Source organism: Fukomys damarensis, unplaced genomic scaffold (assembly GCF_012274545.1).
Source record: "Fukomys damarensis isolate Sample0158 unplaced genomic scaffold, DMR_v1.0_HiC HiC_scaffold_28, whole genome shotgun sequence".
In the NCBI taxonomy this organism is placed as follows: Eukaryota; Metazoa; Chordata; class Mammalia; order Rodentia; family Bathyergidae; genus Fukomys; species Fukomys damarensis.
In genome coordinates this window covers 3,260,785-3,278,050 of record NW_022900940.1, presented here as the reverse complement: position 1 = coordinate 3,278,050, position 17,266 = coordinate 3,260,785, and the positions used below count along the sequence as shown (strand labels likewise).

Here is a 17,266-nt window from a genome sequence, read left to right as displayed (position 1 = left end):
CCTCACAGCCAGGTCCTATCCCATGTCCTTCACAAAGAATATTCCAGACAACTCCAACCTGCATTCTTTCCTCCTTCTAAGTTCCTATAGCACTTGCTTATCTGTCTTGGGCGGCCTTAGATGCATAGATTTTGAGAGTCTGTAATAACAGAAGTGATATCAACCTAGAAATTAGGAAATCGAGCTTTGGTACTTTTTCCTCTCTCCTTTACCTGAGTGAATATGGCACCTGCCTTCTTTCTACTTTTGTGGAATCAGAGGTGATACAAGACCAGCAGAGCAGGCTGGGAGAGGATGGCTGTAATGGGGACAAACTTAAAACAATACGTTATTTGGAAGGATACGTCAAGAGAGAGAAAAATGGTGTGGCTATTTTTCAAAAATAATTTGGTGTGTACAAAAGCAACCACATTTAGATAGTTATGGTTTTCAGGCAAACAATCAGCTGAGAGCTTTGTTTTCTCCTCCTCTGGCTAGAAAATATCCTCACATATAAGCAGTTTGGTTAAGCAAGGGCTTCAAAAACTAAAACATTTACTCTGATAAGACAAAGCACTCCCTACATATTTAAAAGCTTACTGTATGTTAGTAGTTGAAGTTCTGGAAAGTCCTGTGAATTTGCCTGTTCAGCCACAGTATTAAAAGTCAGAAATTTTAAGACATGCTGGTAGTCCTGAAAGAGGATTTTAATCCCATATATACTTTAAAAAAAATTATGTAATTTCATGTGGAGAGAGAAGCATTTCACACTGTATTCTTTCTATTCACATTCCTTTCTAAACATTCTAAATACTTTAGTTGAAGATTTTATTTTAAAATGTACTTTCAAGCTGGGCATGGTGGCGCACACCTATGGTCCCAGCACTTGGGAGGCCGGGGCAGGAGGATCTCATGAGTTCAAGGCCAGCCTGGGCTACAAAGTGAGACCCCGCCTCAAAGGGAAAAGTACTATTGACAACAGATATATATTGATTTTTCTATTATTATCTTTCCAGAACTCACCACTGGCCACTAGATGTTATAATGAGGATCTTTTAAAATGCTGCTTGTCCCTTTCTTCAAATGTATGGCATTTAGTTAGCAGCATAGACCATACAGGAAAATGGAGTAGGCTAAAAGGTATGTAACACCGAGATCAGGTCTGGGAGAAGATCCCCCTGGAATTCAGTGTTATCTGTGACTGCAGGATAGTAAGGTGTTAAGGTTTTTTAAGAGAGTATTTGGAACACAAGCTGAGAGTTCTGGCTGTGTAGGATACACTCATGGTTTCTAATGTTGTCGCTGAGTTTCTCAGATGTTTAATATAGACGGCATTAAATAAAGTCTCACCAAAAAAGACACCTTTAATAAATTTTATTCTTCATGTTTGGGTAAAGACACAGATTCTAGTCCATGATGGAAGGCATGGTGACATCACCACGCTAAAGATGAAGACTGCAGATGGGCGGACAAATTAAAATGCAGGAAAACTCAGGAGCCACAAATGCCATTGGTTTTTATTCTAGAACAGATGGAGTTTCTTCACCCTCATTGTCTTCACAATGCAGGGTGGGAAAAAACCTAAATGTTTTCCACTTCACTTATGAAATCACTCAGTTGGCAAGCAAATTAATAATCTATTTCTAAACACGTGGGAAATAAAAGGGTGAGAGCAGTGAAATATAGAAACTCATGCTATCTTAATGTCAATGTCTATCTATGAAAGCATACGGTTATAACAGTTGTTATCTAAAATCTTTATGAATTGCAGAAGCCAGTGATCATTCCCACTTTGACAAGGCTTTCGGTCTTGGTCAGCTAAAGATGCTCTTTAAATTTTACAAGATCAGCTACTACTGTCCTCTTTGTGCCCCTAAGGAATTAATAAAACGCACGTTCATGTCTTTCAAAATAGTCCAGTTAAAAGGAAACAGTGAAAATAACATATGGAAACATTGCCTTGGACACCTTTTCTTCATAACAACAAAAAAATGTGCACTATAAACAGAACTTAAGTTCAGTTTTATTTGTTTGTTTTTTAAACATCCATCAAGGATAATCTTGGTTACGTAGCTGTAACCTCCTGAAGGTAGATGACAAATACCTGCTGGTGAACACACATTGCTACCATTCCAAACATTTACAAAAATTTAACAAAATATTCTCTTGAACAGAAATCTTTACATTCATAAACAAAGGGTACACAACCGGCTTATCCAGTTGTACGGCAGGTCAAACAGGCAGCAAAATGGTAGAATCATCTTTGATTTTTTTAAAGAATAATCATACAAACTGAACTAACTGATACCTCACACATTACAATCCCGGGGAAGTTTGGAGAAAGCGCCAGGAAGGATTCAGAACAGGCTAACACACCACGTCTTCCATTTTGACAGCTTTGCCTCTACTTATTTATTTTTCTTTTCCTTTGACAGCCTTTTCATTGACTCCTATTGCCTTGATCTTTTACAATTTTTTTTTTCTTTTTTTACCCCTACGAGAATCCATAATTCTCTTTCACTGCCACACTGGAAACCTCAGACAACAGGAGGGTGGTTTTCTTCCGGGGACGTCAGAGATATTAAGAGTGCGGCCTGCATGGGCATGCTGCCATAAAACGTGCACCTCCTACTGAAAAAACACAAACAAAGAGTAGGTCTGGACAAGGACAAATTGCAACTCAATTTCTGCTGCAATGCTATCCTCAGGTAAATGGTTTATTCCTTCACTTTGCTGATATAGTCAGTGAATTTGCTGATGCTTTCCTCCTGCTGTTCCAAGGCCTCCAGGATGATGCCCATTGGTGTCCTCTTCACACCAATTCCCTCCATTTTATTCTCCAGCTTGTTCTTGAGATTCCGAAGTCTCAGCGATGCATGGATAAACATCACTGCAAAGAAGTGGGCCATAGTTAGCACCAAGACAACAATTCTCTTTTGCCCCCGTTGTATTCCCTCCGGCTCCTCCCACTGCTAATCTCCGGCCTCAGTTAGCTGCGGTCCAGTTTGTTTCTCCTATTGATCTGTGCAGGTAAGCTCTTAAAAATTGGGAAGAGAATCTAGTGTCAGACAAACGTGGAGCCCAGGATCAGTGTGTGCTCCATGGCTTTATTCTGTCTTGGCTTTATTATTCATTCTTGTCTGAACTGAGCGTCTCGTAACAGCAAGCGTCCACGCTTATTTATGGATTTAATGAACTATTAGGACTTCATCTGTCTGCTGTTCTGGAAAATCCTGCAGACTTCAGCAGACGCGCCAACACACACAAGTCATGAGTCGTGTAACTGCCATTGCACCTACATTTTTCACAATGCACGCAAAAGAAAACTCAGGTTCACTTACACAACAAAGGAAAAGTGATCCCAAACACGAAGACCATGACTCCCCCAAACATGGAGATGAGGAAGTAGCTGGCCAGCATGACCACCATCACAAACGTGGTGGGGTACTGCTTCTTCATGCGGCGGAGGATGTCTTTATTGTGAGCTGCCCACACGAACCCTGTGAACACCAGCACCACCACAATTCCTCCCAGGATCATGTTGAAGGGGCTCAGAAACCTGGAACAGGAAGGCACAACAGGGAGACTTGCTCAGCAGTCAGAGGAGCAGGAGGAAGGAGGCTGGGAAGAGGACTAGAAACGATTACTGAGTACTTGCTAAGCACTTTACCTATGACACATTGAGTCCTTCTGATGTTATGAAGTAGATATAATTAACTCATTTCTCCAATGAAGAAACTTAGCTTCAGAGATTAGAAAATGGTGGAAGCCGTGTGACTCCCACCAAACTGGTCAGTCTATCTTACTAGAGGCTGACAATTTTGAAAATGAGAGTTTCTCTCTTTCTATCTGTGTGTGTGTCTGTGTGTGTCTGTGTGTGTGTGTGTGTGTTACACTGGAATTTGAACCCAGGACCTTCATACTGAACTATGTCTCCAGCCCTTTTTTGAGGTTTTTTTGTTTTGTTTTGTTTTGGTACTGGGGATCGAACTCAGGTCCTTGTGCTTGTGAGGCAGGCGACAGAACCACTGAGCTAAAACAGTATCTCCTTGCTGGGCATGGTGGCATATGCCTGTAATCCTAGCACTCAGGAAGCTGAGGCAGGAGGATTGCTACAAGTTTGAGGTCAGCCTAGGGTACATAGTGAGTTCAAGGTCAGTCTGAACTACATAGTGAGACTCTACACTGAATAGAAACATTTTGGGTAGTTTACTACCATTTGTTCCTTTCCATTTTCATATTTTTCCAATGGCCATGGATTATTTGAATAACTAAAATCACCTAGCCAGGGATGGGGGCATGTGTCTCTAATCCCACCACTTCGGAGGCTGAGGCATGAGGTTCGTTAGTTCCCAGACTACATGGCAAGAGCCTGTTCAAAAAAAACAAAAAACACTTTTATATTTAGAAATGACAAATGAAGTCGGGGAAAGCATACCAATTGAAACACACTCTTTTACAAAAGCTTTAACGTAGACCACACCCAAATATTTCTGAGCTGTAAAGAAAAGCAAAGATAAAAACTAACACAATGAACTAAAGCAGAGGGTTTACGATCTAAGGAAACTCTTTTGTCTAAACTGCAAATAGGAAATGGTTGGGTAGCAGCAAAACACCAAAGGTCTCATACTCAGTTCTTTCTAAAATATTAAAACAGTAACTTTTGGGGCAGACACTGAGATTCAAGATGATTTTCTGTCTTCCTCTGGACAACACATGTAGTTTAAATGTCCATCTAAATAAAGCCCAGTTCAAAGGACAATGAAACTCTAAGCCCGACTCCAGCAATTCCAAATTTGCTTTTCACCTGTTCCTGTTGCTCCTGTTCCAGGGGAAAGAACAGAGCACAGACTCCTATAGAACTGGTTTTAGCTTACAGCGTGCCCAGGCCTCATCTATAATTAGAAAGTAACCAAGTTTCCAAACTGAAAAAAATTAACGAAGCTACTCAGAGAACTTCTTCCATGTTCTGATTACATCAATTCCATTTTGAGAAAATGCAAAATGTATACCAGTGCCTCTAGTACTCACCTGCACTTGGTGCAAAAGACACACACACACACACACACACACACGCACACGCACATGCACAGAATTAATTTCCTTTTCCTGGGAGTGCAGGAATGAGGGAAGCAGTTTTTGTCTGAGGTGCTCTTAGCTAACAGCTGGACCTGCTCGTCATATTAGTTGAAACAAACCCTAAGAACTTTTCAGGATGAAAGTTTCCATAAATGTGCTACTCATCTTTGTGTGGACAGCTGCCCCTGGGCTGTGCTGGGTGGAGCGCTGTTCACTGGTAGTTGTCATCTAAGAAGGGGGAGGATGAGAGGGACAGAGGTATGGGAAGACTAAAGTCAGGGGAGGACAAAAAGGGAAATTCAGCTGGTGAGGTGGCGCACGCCTGTAATCCCAGCACTCGGGAGGCTGAGGCAGGAGGATCGCTGTGAGTTCAAGACCAGCCTGGGCTACATAGTGAGTTCCAGGTCAGACTCTACTACATAGTGAGACCCTGTCTCAAAAATTCAAAAAAGAAAGAAAAACAAAAGGGAAACTCAGAACTTTTCATTTTTCTGTCCTTGGTGGATATAGGATCTAGTTATGCAAATGTGAAACATTAAATACGGTTTCTGCTGTGAGATAAAGGATATATGTATAAATTACCCCATTGCAATAAGTAAATCCTGTCTTGTAATAGTTAGAAATTATAGTGGAGTTATTTCTTGTTGCAAAAAAAAGTTCAGAACCCCATCACAATTTTTTTTCTTTTGCTCTTTTGAGACAGGGTCTTGCTTTGTAGCCCTCAAATTCATGGTGATCCTCCTGCCTCAGCCTCCCAAGGACTGGGATTTCAGGCATGCTGTAACGTGCCTGTTTTTTTTTTTTTTTGGTGTTTGTGTTGGTGGTACTGGGGATTGAACTTGGGGCCTCTGTACTGAGCTACATTCCCAGCTGCTTTTGTGTTCGTTTGAGACAAAGTCTCACTAAGTCACTGAATTGCCCAGCCTGGCCTTGAACTTATGATCCTCCTACCTCAGCCTCCAAGAGTGCTAGGACTATAGGCACCTTGGGCAACTTAGTGAGACCCTGGGCCTGGCTTATCACGAGCTTTTGTGGCAGAGTCTTAAAGGAAGAATCAGCATAGTCCCATTATACAGATAAATAAAGGACGCCCAGAGAAAAACATAGTCAAAGGGGTCCAGGGGAGAAAAGAGAAGAATGTTAGCTGTATGGTTACATTGTAACCCACCGCACTGTTACCTGGATTCAGGGATGTCCCCACAAGGCTCTAAGTAACCCTTTCCATCCAGCTGGTGTCAGCAAGCTCATTTCTCACTGAAAGACAATGGCTCTGAGTGGGCCGCACCATACCCTAACCCTGCCACACCATTTGGATAGCCACAGCTGGGCCAGTCACCAAGTTTTAGAGCCAGGAGGGGCCTTGGAAGCGCACCTCGTTTTATACAGAAGCAAAGTAAGCGACAGGTAAGTCAGTAACTTTGTCCAAGGCCCCCAGAATGTACCCACAGGGCTCCTCAGCGCAATCCAAGGCACACTTGGCGGCAGGCCCAAGAAGATCCCAAGAGGTGGGGAGATGTTTCCAAAGCAATAGAAGCAGCCTTGCGCTGAGTTTCAATTTTCTAACCCAGAAAGCTATTTTTGAAGTGTAGTTCTGAGAAAGGCTGACTCACTGTGAAGAGTGACTCACTGCTGCCACTTACACACAGCGCACTTCTCTAAATTGGTGGAGTTTTTTTCTGTGGGTCTTAAAAGCCCAGAACGATCATTGTAAAAATGAAAGCACCTCCCCACCCCGTATCTTTTCTTGCTTATTTCCTTTAAAATAAAAACAAGATTCTTAGCTGGGTGTGATGGTACAGGTCTGTAATCCCAGAACTCTGGAGGCCGGGGCAGGAGGATTTCAAATTCAAGCCTAACCTGGGCAACTTAGTGAGACCCTACATTACATGAAAAATTAAAAAGGACCGTGGCTTCAACCCCTTGTAGCACAAAAACACAGCGAAAAGCAGAATTCTTTCTACATTCGACAGGGACTGCAGCGTCCACCCCTGGCTGCCTCTTTAGACAGCTGCAAAGTTAAGCCTGGGACAAGGAGCCCTGTGCAGGGCCGAGTGAGACCTGGAATCCAGCCCACACTCCACTTGACAAGTGTGCAATTTGGCTGAGACTGCACCTTCCAGGACAGCCAGAGGTGTCCTGAGTGACTGTCTCAGGACACCTTCAGGGCCAGTAGCACCTGCCTTCTGGTGCATCTCTCCTGATTCTGCACTCCCTCATTCCGGCCTCCCTCAAGCTCTCCCTGCCTCCTGGCTGTACCAGGCCTTGCATGAGTGTTCTCTGCCTAATTCTCTCTGCCTCCTTCAAGTCTCAACTCAGACAGCCTTTCTCAGTCTCCCTGCAAGAGCACCACACCATATGCCTCTTCTTTACAGCATTTGTCACAGTTTTACATTTATTTCAAAGAACATTAAATGACTGTCTCTGGTCCCAGCTAGATCTGAAGCCGCTAAGGACAGGGACAAGACACTCTTAGCCACCAGCGCCTAGCACAGTGCCTGATTCAGAGTAGGTATCCGTAAATATGTGCTGAAAGAACAACCAAAAAGGTAAGAAGCTAGCACATGTTCACAGCGTTTAAACTCAGCAAGTTTCCATGGCCATGAGTTAAGCAATGTAAGTTTTACCGTGGACAAACGACTGCTACCCACCTTGGAATCTAAACAGTACTAGGGAAATAGTCTTTGTCCTTGTTCCTCAGGAGCCTGTGATTAAGAGGCAAAATGAAAAAGCAGTAGTGGGAAAAATAATCTAAATTTTGATGTAACTGTCAGGGATACTTGGAAAACGACAGAATGAGGCCAAAGGGCACTGTGGATGGAAGGCGGAACCTCTGTAACTGAGCACAGGCTGGAGGAGGGAGGGAGTGGGGAAGGGACAGAGGGAGACTCCTGCCTGGACAGACCTGTTCCTCCAAGGAACCCTCTGGGGTGCTGGTTCCAAGGATGACCCTAACAGTCTTCTGCAGTCATTTTGCTTTCCCAGCAAGGCCTCTGTCCTGGAAGGAACAACTTCTGACTTGAAAGTATAAATGTGGGCTTGGGACACAAATTAGTCTTGAGTAAATATGACCATTGTCTGCTGGGCCTAAGGGTGAGGGAGACTTCAGACGAGTTAAGGTGTAACAGAGGCCTTTCCCTTTTGTGAGTACCCTAACCTTGAGAGGTCCCTTACCCACTGAACTCAAAAGGCCTGTAGTACTTGCTGCATGCTTGCTGTGTACCATCAACTGCATCCGTATGCTTGGCACCATTCAATGATCACTCCCATAGAGACGATCAAATGATCTACTGTCTTTGTGGCAGTTGGCACCTAAATGTATTCCTAGCAAATATACCTTATGAACCTCTACACTTTGTCGGACATTTATCAAGTTAATTGCCTTTTTTTTTTCCCTTTGACATAAGGTGCTGCTATGTAGTCAAGAGTGGTCTTGAGCTTGTTATGTGATAGCCAGGCTGGTCTCAGACTTGTGATCCTCCTGCCTTTTCTGAGTGCTGGGATTATAGGTGCTTATTTTATTTTATTATTTATTTGTTTGTTTGTTTGTTTATTTGTTGTACCGGGGATTGAACTTGGGACCTTGTGCTTGTGAGGCAGGCAGTGAAACCACTGAGCTAAATCCCCAGCAAGTGCTATTTTATTTTTAGTAATCAACAATTACACCAGAAGTAGAAGTTATAAATCTAACACTTATCATAGCAATGGGACATCAAATAATGTACAACAGTTCAATTAGACTGCAGCACATCCTTTTAGTTTTTTATCATGGAAATTTTCTAACATACACAAAGGCAGAGAGATTAGTATACTAAGCCCTGGCACGTACTCCTCACTGCCTTGTTTCATGGTATATAGGTGTATATTTATTTTCACGGTTACTCACACAACCAGAAAGGTTTGAACTAAGGTGGAGGAGATGTTTACTTGTTTACTTAACTCTTCTTCCTAATGCTTTTGTCACCAGCAAGTTCGTACAGAGCCATGGAGAAAGGCGAGGGGCTGGACAGGTGCTAGTGAACTTGACACCAGATCTCCTGTCCCACAAAGGTCCCTATTCACCTCACACTCATGGTGGAGGTCTGTATCTTCCCCCTGAGGCAGTATGAAACTGTACCAATGGGCTACAAAGCAGATTAGCAGAATTAGGAACCAAAGCTCCAGTTTTCTACTTTAAATGGCCTTTCTGTTTGCCAGGTAGGGTCTCTACTAGCAAATGCTTAATGGAAGGCTAGGAAGGCCTACTGTTTACAGTAGATGCTGGCAGAATGGGAGCCTGGCTGCAGGTTTTGCCCTAGATCAGAGGCTTTGAAAACATTTCCTGAAACAGAAAGCAAAACAACGCATGAGGCACAAGAGGGGTCAAGGGTGAGCACTCTGAAGATGAGTGATAAAAGGTAGAATTCATTTGTCCAAAAATAAAAATAAGAAGTTTCAAACATTGCTGCTTAATTTGGTACTGAGTAGATAGGGCAAGAACTGGATCTTGACCTCTTAGAACCACATTTCCTATACAGTTCTCTCTTCCTAAGTTGATTGACAGCTTCTGCCTTTGAAGAAAGGGGGCTGGGCATCTAGAATACACTCATTTATTTGCACACTTAGAAAAATTTGTAACTCCTTTCCTAGGGAAAGGAAACAGAAACTACCAACCAGTCGACAGTGGCAGGAAACATTAAATAAAAAATAGCTAGCAGTGGTGGCACAGACCTGCAATCCCAGAAGTTAGGAGGTGAAAGCAAGAAGATCGAGTTCAAGGCCAGTCTGAGTTACAATGCCAGACGAGGTCTCAAAAACAAAACAAAACAAACAATAGGGGTTTGAGGTGGGGAGAAGTCAAGAACAAGGTTAAATAATGTCAGAAATGACTTAATGAAGGATAATTTTCACCAAATGAAGAACTTTTGCTTAAACATTTGAGTGTTTGAAGATGTTTTAAAGCTCGGTACTAAGAAGAAATGTGAACTGGGCGTGGTGGCTTACACTTGTAATCCCAGCACTCCAGAGGCTGAGGCAGGAGGATCACTGTGAGTTCAAGACCAGCCTGGGCTACATAGGGAGTTCCAGGTCAGTCTCAACTACAGAGTGAGGCCCTGTCTCAAAAAAGGCCCCGTCAGAAGACATACGCCAGCATTGTTCCTGCCCTACATCCCGGACAATTAAAGGAGTGTGGGAGGGCAGAGGAGATCAATTCTAAGGGGAGTGGGGGATTAGGGGAAGCATATTCCTGATTGTGTCCTCAGGGCCTCGACTATCTGGCACTAGCTAGGGGCTCAGTACATATTTGTTCAGCTGAATAGATGTAGGTAAAGATAAATAAAATGTAATCACATTTTTTCCTGTCCACATACTCAATACCTCATTCACAATACCTGAGAGTTTGGCAGTTTGGAACCCTACGGAGAGATCTGCTGAGTGAGGTAGGAAAAGATGTGTGTTTACATAGGTGTGTGCGTCTGTGCATGTGCTATATTTATGTAAAGTTCTTATGCTTTCAGCACAGTCCTGCTGTTCCCCCAGACTCTAAACTCACTGGTGGCAGGAGTCACAGTTGCCTTATTTTCTGCTGTATCTTCTCCTACCAGTGTCTGAGAAGTTGGTAAGTGCTTCCTTCTCTTTGTTGAATGAAGTAACTCAAATAAAAGTAATAGTGTATAACTGGCATTGAAATTTACTAATCTCAAAAAGATTTCCACGAGTTTATTTATTTATTTTTTGGTACTGGAGATCAAACTCAGGCTTGTGCTGGTGAGGCAGGCAGGGGAACCACTGAGGTAAACCCCCGGCCCTCCACTAGTTTTAGCATAAACAGATTGCTCTTCATGCTATCTACAAATGGTGGTGGTATTGGGGATTGAACCCCAGACCTTTTCACTGAACCAAGTCCTCAGCTCATTTTTCATTTTTTACTTTCAAACAGGGTCTTGTTAAGGCCGGGCTTGAACTTGAGATCCTCCTGCTTCCCAGAATGCTGGAATTACAGGTGTGTGCCACTATACCTGGCTCATAAATGTCTTGATATTTTCCCTCCCAGAGTTCTCTTGTCCTTGTTTCTCATCCCTGCAGCATTTAAAAGTATAAAGAATTGAATATTTCTTAATATCAGGTGCTGACAATCATTGGTCCAGAACATATTCTAGAGCCACATTCATTTTGAAAAGAATTACAGTAGTGATTTTTCAAACCTAAAATTATACACCTTCCAAACACTCCTTGCTATGTTGAGTGACTGAAAGCATAAGGTGGCAGCTGTAGATCCCAGCCTCTCCTCCTTTAGCACCTTCATGGCCAGGCTATCAGGCCATACGTTAATTTCATTAGGCAAGAAAACCTGTACTCACTCATGCAGCACCTGCCTGGCTCTATCTGAATCTATACAATGTAGAACAATTCTGCTTCTCCGGCTACAGAAGCAGCAGAGGCAATGATGTGTTGTAAATTCTGTATGGTTGATGATTCTGAGGCCACCTAGCAGAAAGTAGGAGTTCTGATGGCAGGAAGGGATTTTGGGGAATAAGTATGACATGTTGTATGTTGTAAGGGTTGGGTGTTCAATTAAATTCATTAATTGATACTTTTAGAAGCTTCTGTAGTCCCAGCTCTTGGGGAGGCTGAGGAGGGAGGATCATAAATTCCAGCCCAGCCCGGGCAACTTAGTGGCTCCTTGTCTCAAAATAAAAAATAAAAAAAGCTGGGGTTGAAGCTCAGTGTGAAGGCCCCAGTTCAGTCCCCAGTACCCTCCCCCATACACACATAAGAGGGCGTTAGAAATTTTGCAATATGAAAAGAAAGGAGTGGAGGGCAGGGGACAGGGACATAAAAACAATTTAGATGTGTTATGTCCACATACCAACATGTAATCATTTTGTACTGCAAACGAGTACTAATAAAAAACCAACCACAAGCAACACCAATCGAACAATAGCCCAATCAAGAAATGTGCATATGAACTGAGCAGAGGCTTCTCAAAAAAAAAAAAAAAAAAGTACTCATGGCCAATAAGTATACCAAAAAGTTCAAAACCTTAGCTATTAGAGAAATGCAAATCAAAAGTTACACTGAGATTCCACCTTGCCTCAGTCAGAATGGCTTTCAGCAAGAACATAAAAAACAATAAATGCAGGTGAGGATGTGGGAGGAAAAGAAGCTTCTCCGCTGCTGGGGGGAATGTAAATTAGTACAGCCAGTCTGGAAATCAGTGTGGAGGTTCCTCAAAACACTAGAAATAGAGCTACCATATGATCCAAGTAAATCGCTCCTTGGTAGACAACAGAAGGGATTAAGGTCCAGGGTTACCTGAACATCTATGTTTACTGCAACACAATTCACGATAGCCAAGACTGGGAAGCAGCCTGGGTGGCTAGCAAAGGATAAATGAACAAAGAAAAGGTGCTACATAAATACAGTGGAGTGTTCTTCATCGAGAAAGAATAAAATCATGATTTTTCAGGAAAACTAATGGAACTGGAGATCATCGCTTTAACTGAAATATGTGGAAAGTAAAAGAAAAAAACAACATGGAAGTGGAAGGGAGACTATTAGCAGACACGAGGAAAGGATTACGGGAAAGGAGAAGGAATGCAAAAGAGCGTAATAAGGGAATGGTTATGATCAAGATATGTGTGAAAATTCCACATTAAAACCCAAAATTTTGGGGCTGGGGATTAACTCAGTGGTGCCGCTGCCTGCCTTGCAACTGCAAAGACCTGAGTTTGATCCCTGGCACCAAAAAAAAAAAAAAAAAAAAAAAAAAAAAAACACACACACAACCAACCAAACAAGCAATATTTTGTAAGAATAGTAGGCATAAAATATATTTTTTAAATATTTGCTATATGGTTTAGTTGAAAAATTATTTCACTTCCTTGTAATAAACCAAGCTACTATTAGCAGCTTCGGTTCCAATTAGCCATATGACATCAATACTTTGTATTTCTAAAGGTTAGGAGACTCAATAGGATCAACCGTTCTCAACTTCAATTGTGGATATGTATCTCACTTGGGAAATTAGTGGTGGCAAAAACAACAGATTCCTGGACCTAGCCAAAAAGTATACATTTAGAATCCCAAGGGGGATAGAAGTATATTTATTTCTGCTAGTGTTTCTTTGGAGCCAGATGAGACAGGTGTTTCTCAAATTCTAATGTGCCCATCCATCATCTAAGATGCTTGTTAAAATGTAGAATCTAAACCAGTAGGTCTGAAACAGCACCTGTGACTCTTCAGTTCTGACAAATCCCCAGGTGCAAGACACTTGCTTCATGGCCCACTCTCTCCACAGATTTCTTCAGCTCAAATCTTTCAGCATCCTACTAAGCACAAAGAAATTTCCTCTACAACTAGAATGTCTCACATGCTCTGTAATTAAATTGCAAGGGCAATTAACTCTTGGCTTCATTTTTTGCTTTGCACAAAGAGGTAGAGACATTTATTATTGTACATGATGTGAAAAGAATGTCATTGTGTTTTATTTTGAGACAGGTTCTCGTTGTAGTTCAGACTGGCCTTGAACTCACTATTGTAGCCCAGGCTGGCCTTGAATTGAACCTGAGGTACTCCTCCTGCCTTAGCTGGAATTATAGGTCTGCACCAACATGCCCAACCTTGCAAAGAATGTCTTAATGTCAGGATAGAGAAGGTCAGTTATGGAATCTTCAATCTTAGACCTCTTGCCTTTTTTAATTTGAAGGAGTCAAAGCCATTGTCTGCAAAACACATATTTTCTAGCTTGCTATTCATGCTATTTTAAAGTCATGTAATCTTTTCTAAAGTGATACCTGAATCTCAAAAGGAAATTTAAGTCCTCAAAGAAAGCAAAGTTCTGTAGGAAACACAACTTACAGTCAGGGAAATACCATTAAAGTATATCTATCACCTAATATTTTTTCCTAAGAGAAGACACAAGTTGTGAGCATCATAAACAATCCTGTGATCTAGGATTTAATATAATAATAAAAGCAGCTAATGTTTGGGTGTCACCACTTGGTAGGCCTTGGTGCACTTCATACCAATGAAGTCTTTTAATTCCTGTTTTATAGTAGCACAGTTTTAAAGCAAGTGAACTTTAGAGTAGAAAATTAATAAAAGCAAATGCTAGGATTCTGTCAAAAAAAAAAAAAAAAAAAAAAAAAAAAAAAAGCCTGAGCCTGAGCCCGTGGAACCTGTACAGGCTTCCAGGCAGACTAATTAAAGAATGATAGCATAAAAATTTAATAAATTGAGGATAATAATCAAAAGTGTGTAAAGCTTCAAATCCACTATAAAGTTGGAAAGATCAGGAACTTGGAGCTGCTTCGCTAGATAATCACCATGAGCTCTCTTCCCTAGCTTTTTAGGAAGGACTTTGTATTTAGTGAATGAAGATACAGAAGAAGCATTATGAATGTCTCGGTAGTGGAGCAGGGGCTATCAACCACTGCCCAGTCTACAGGAGACATTTTCACAGATCACGGCTGGAGGGTGTGTGTGTGGTGTGTGTGCGGTATGTGTCCAGTGTAAAGGGTCAGGATGAAGATAAACATTCAAATGCACAGGACAACCCCCACGACAAAGAATCGTACAGCCCAAATGTCAGTCACGCTGAGGGTGAGAAACCACAGATCACTGCACCAAGATTTTACAAGGCTAAAATGAATTAGTGAAGACTGAACTATAATCTTTTTAAATTTAATTTTTACGCAGTTATAGTAATGCTAACCATGTGTTGCACGGTGCCTTCAGCAACAAATCACTCCCATCACTCGGGGAGTGTTTTGTTGCCATGTGTTAGCCTGTTTCTACAGGCTTCCAAAAGATAATTTGTTCCATTTAGTGGACTGAAGACTGCATCTATGATTGTGCCAAAACCTTACATTCACTTAAACTCTTTGCACTCAACATTCTGCTACACAGCAGGCTGCAAGGAGACAGAGAATAAAAACAATAATGACAAGACCAAGAAAAGGAAAAAATGATCAAAACCAAAACCTACTCACTGTGGCCTCAGGAAGTCTGCAGTCTAGAGCAAAGAAAAACGGAACAAATTAAAAGCTTACAGGGTAACAGGAAAACTATAAACACAGGTGTGGGGCCTGATTAACAGGGAGCGAGTGAGAATGAATGTTTCCACAAAGAAGTGGTATCAAAGCTGAATCTTGTCAGAGTCAGAAAAAAAATTGGGGACTGGGCTTTGGGTAGATGAAGTTGCTGATATAAAGATGCTCTCTGCATTTCTCAGCTGTGTCTTTGATAATAGCAATAGAGACAAAAATAGCAAGCAACATTTTGTGGCGCAAAAACCAGGAGGTTGGTACTGTTCTGAATTCAGTTAATCCTTCAGAAGGCCTGTAGGTTCAGTACCATTATTAGCCTCATTTTACAGATGTAGGCTGGGGCACAGTTGTGGTTCAAGTGACTTGCACAGGGTCACACAGCCAGAGACTAGAGATTGGGACTCAAGCTCAGTCTGGGTTTTAACCATTACTTTATACTACTAGAAGAGACAGAAGGTATGAACGCTGGCTTGAAGGTTTGTGAGGTAACAGATTTAGCCAGGATTAATCTCAGATGTATAGTATACCCACTGAGTAGAAGCCATGTGCCTGGTAAACCATGTTTTGAAGGTAGAGGTCAAACTTCTAACCATGGATTACCAAAACCCTGCCTGCTCAGTACCTCATACACAGATTATCTCTAGCCTAATCCCTTTGAATCTCTACTGTGGGATGTGCAGTCCTTTTCAGTGTTTCTAGATCTAGATTACATCTGCCATGGTGTTCTCTCTCTTCAAAACTGCAGTCTTGAAGAACCAGCCCTCTCTATCCTTACTGAAGCTAGGTTTCAATATGGGGGTGGGAGGTAGAGCTCTCCAAAGGCCTTCCAAGCCCTCTAGCAAAGCTAGAGGCCCCTGAAGCCTCCTGACCAACAGAGGTGGAGTCACCTGGAGTAACATTCAGCCCACATTTTCACATACAGTCAGGAGAATCTGATAAATGGCCTCCAGCAGAGCTCTGACCCACACACCCACCATACCACCAAGACAGTCCTCTTTAGAAAGAGAACGTTCCAGAATCAGTTAAGCTCCTTGGCCCTGAAGGTATCTGGTTTCTTCTAGCTCTAAGGGACTATAATTCCAAACCTCATGACCCCTAGGAAGACGTCAGAGAAGTTAAAAGCACCAGCCTGACTTGGTGGCTTTGAGTAAGTTATTTAACTTCTTTGAGCTTGAGATTTACATAATAATAAAAGTTTACCTACCAGGCTGTATGACGTAACAGCAAAGTATTTAGCATCTGAGGGCCTCAATAAAAGTTTACTTTTATTATTAAAGAAATGAATAAAAGAAATGGAAAATATAAAGAAATGGAAAAAAAGGACTACATATGCAAAATAGGAGAAGGTTATACACCAAACTTTCACTAGGAGAAAATTTCATATTTTGTACACATATCATTTTCAAAACAACTTTTACTACTGGCCTATATCTTCTATAAGATTTTTAAAATAACAATAGAAAACCTCCATGAGACTTTTTACTTTCTCCTTCAAAAATGTGACTGTTGGGCTGAGGATTTAGCTCAGTGGTTCTGCCGCCTGCCTTGAAAGCTCAAGGTCCTGGGTTTCATCCCCTGTACAAAAAAAAAAGTCACTGACAATCAGTATCTCCTATTTGAAAGGGAATGCGAAGGGATAAAGTCCTGTAAGTACCTGAGTCAATGAGTTAAGATACTTCAAGGAAGGGGCAATATTTTGTCAAGGGGGTGGCCCCAGTCTTCCCAGTAAAAATTAGATTCCATCAAGGTAAGCAGGCTCCTGAGCTTGTGCTGTGTTAAACCTTGCTCTGTATCTAAGTTTTGCTGTTCTTTCTTTCTTTTCTTTCTTTTTTTTTTTTTTTTGTACAGGAATCGGACTCGGGCCCTTGTACTTGCAAGGCAGGCAGTGGAACCACTGAGCTAAATACCCAGCCCAGTTTTGGTGTTATTTCAAAAAACAAAAAACCCTATAAGGAGCTATGAGGAGATCAAGAATAAGATGCCCTCCTGCTTTTTTTACAAAGAAAAGAAAAAGAACATAGAGCAAAGGATGAAAACTTATTTACTACTTATTTTGTGGTAAAAATTTTTCTTTGTAGAAGGTTCAAAGCCAGCTGCCTAGGCCTCAGGCCTGCCCTGCCCTAGTTGTACCTTGGCTGCCACCCTAATCAGAGTCCAGGGGAAGCCTGTGCCCTCCAGCC

The 17,266-nt window shown here is 41.9% G+C and overlaps 1 protein-coding gene across 1 annotated transcript in view; it reads right to left on the bottom strand.

Annotated features, from left to right (window-relative positions):
* Positions 1–1,982: 1,982 nt before the first annotated feature.
* Arl6ip5 (ADP ribosylation factor like GTPase 6 interacting protein 5) overlaps positions 1,983–17,266 on the bottom strand; it is an 18,225-nt gene continuing 2,941 nt past the window's right edge. The window contains exons 2-3 of the mRNA XM_010635942.3: positions 3,321–3,538; positions 1,983–2,869 (exon numbers count right to left, since the gene is read on the bottom strand). Of these exons, the coding sequence (XP_010634244.1) occupies positions 2,697–2,869; positions 3,321–3,538 (391 nt within the window). The 3' untranslated portion in view covers positions 1,983–2,696. The remainder of the gene's footprint in view (positions 2,870–3,320; positions 3,539–17,266) is intronic.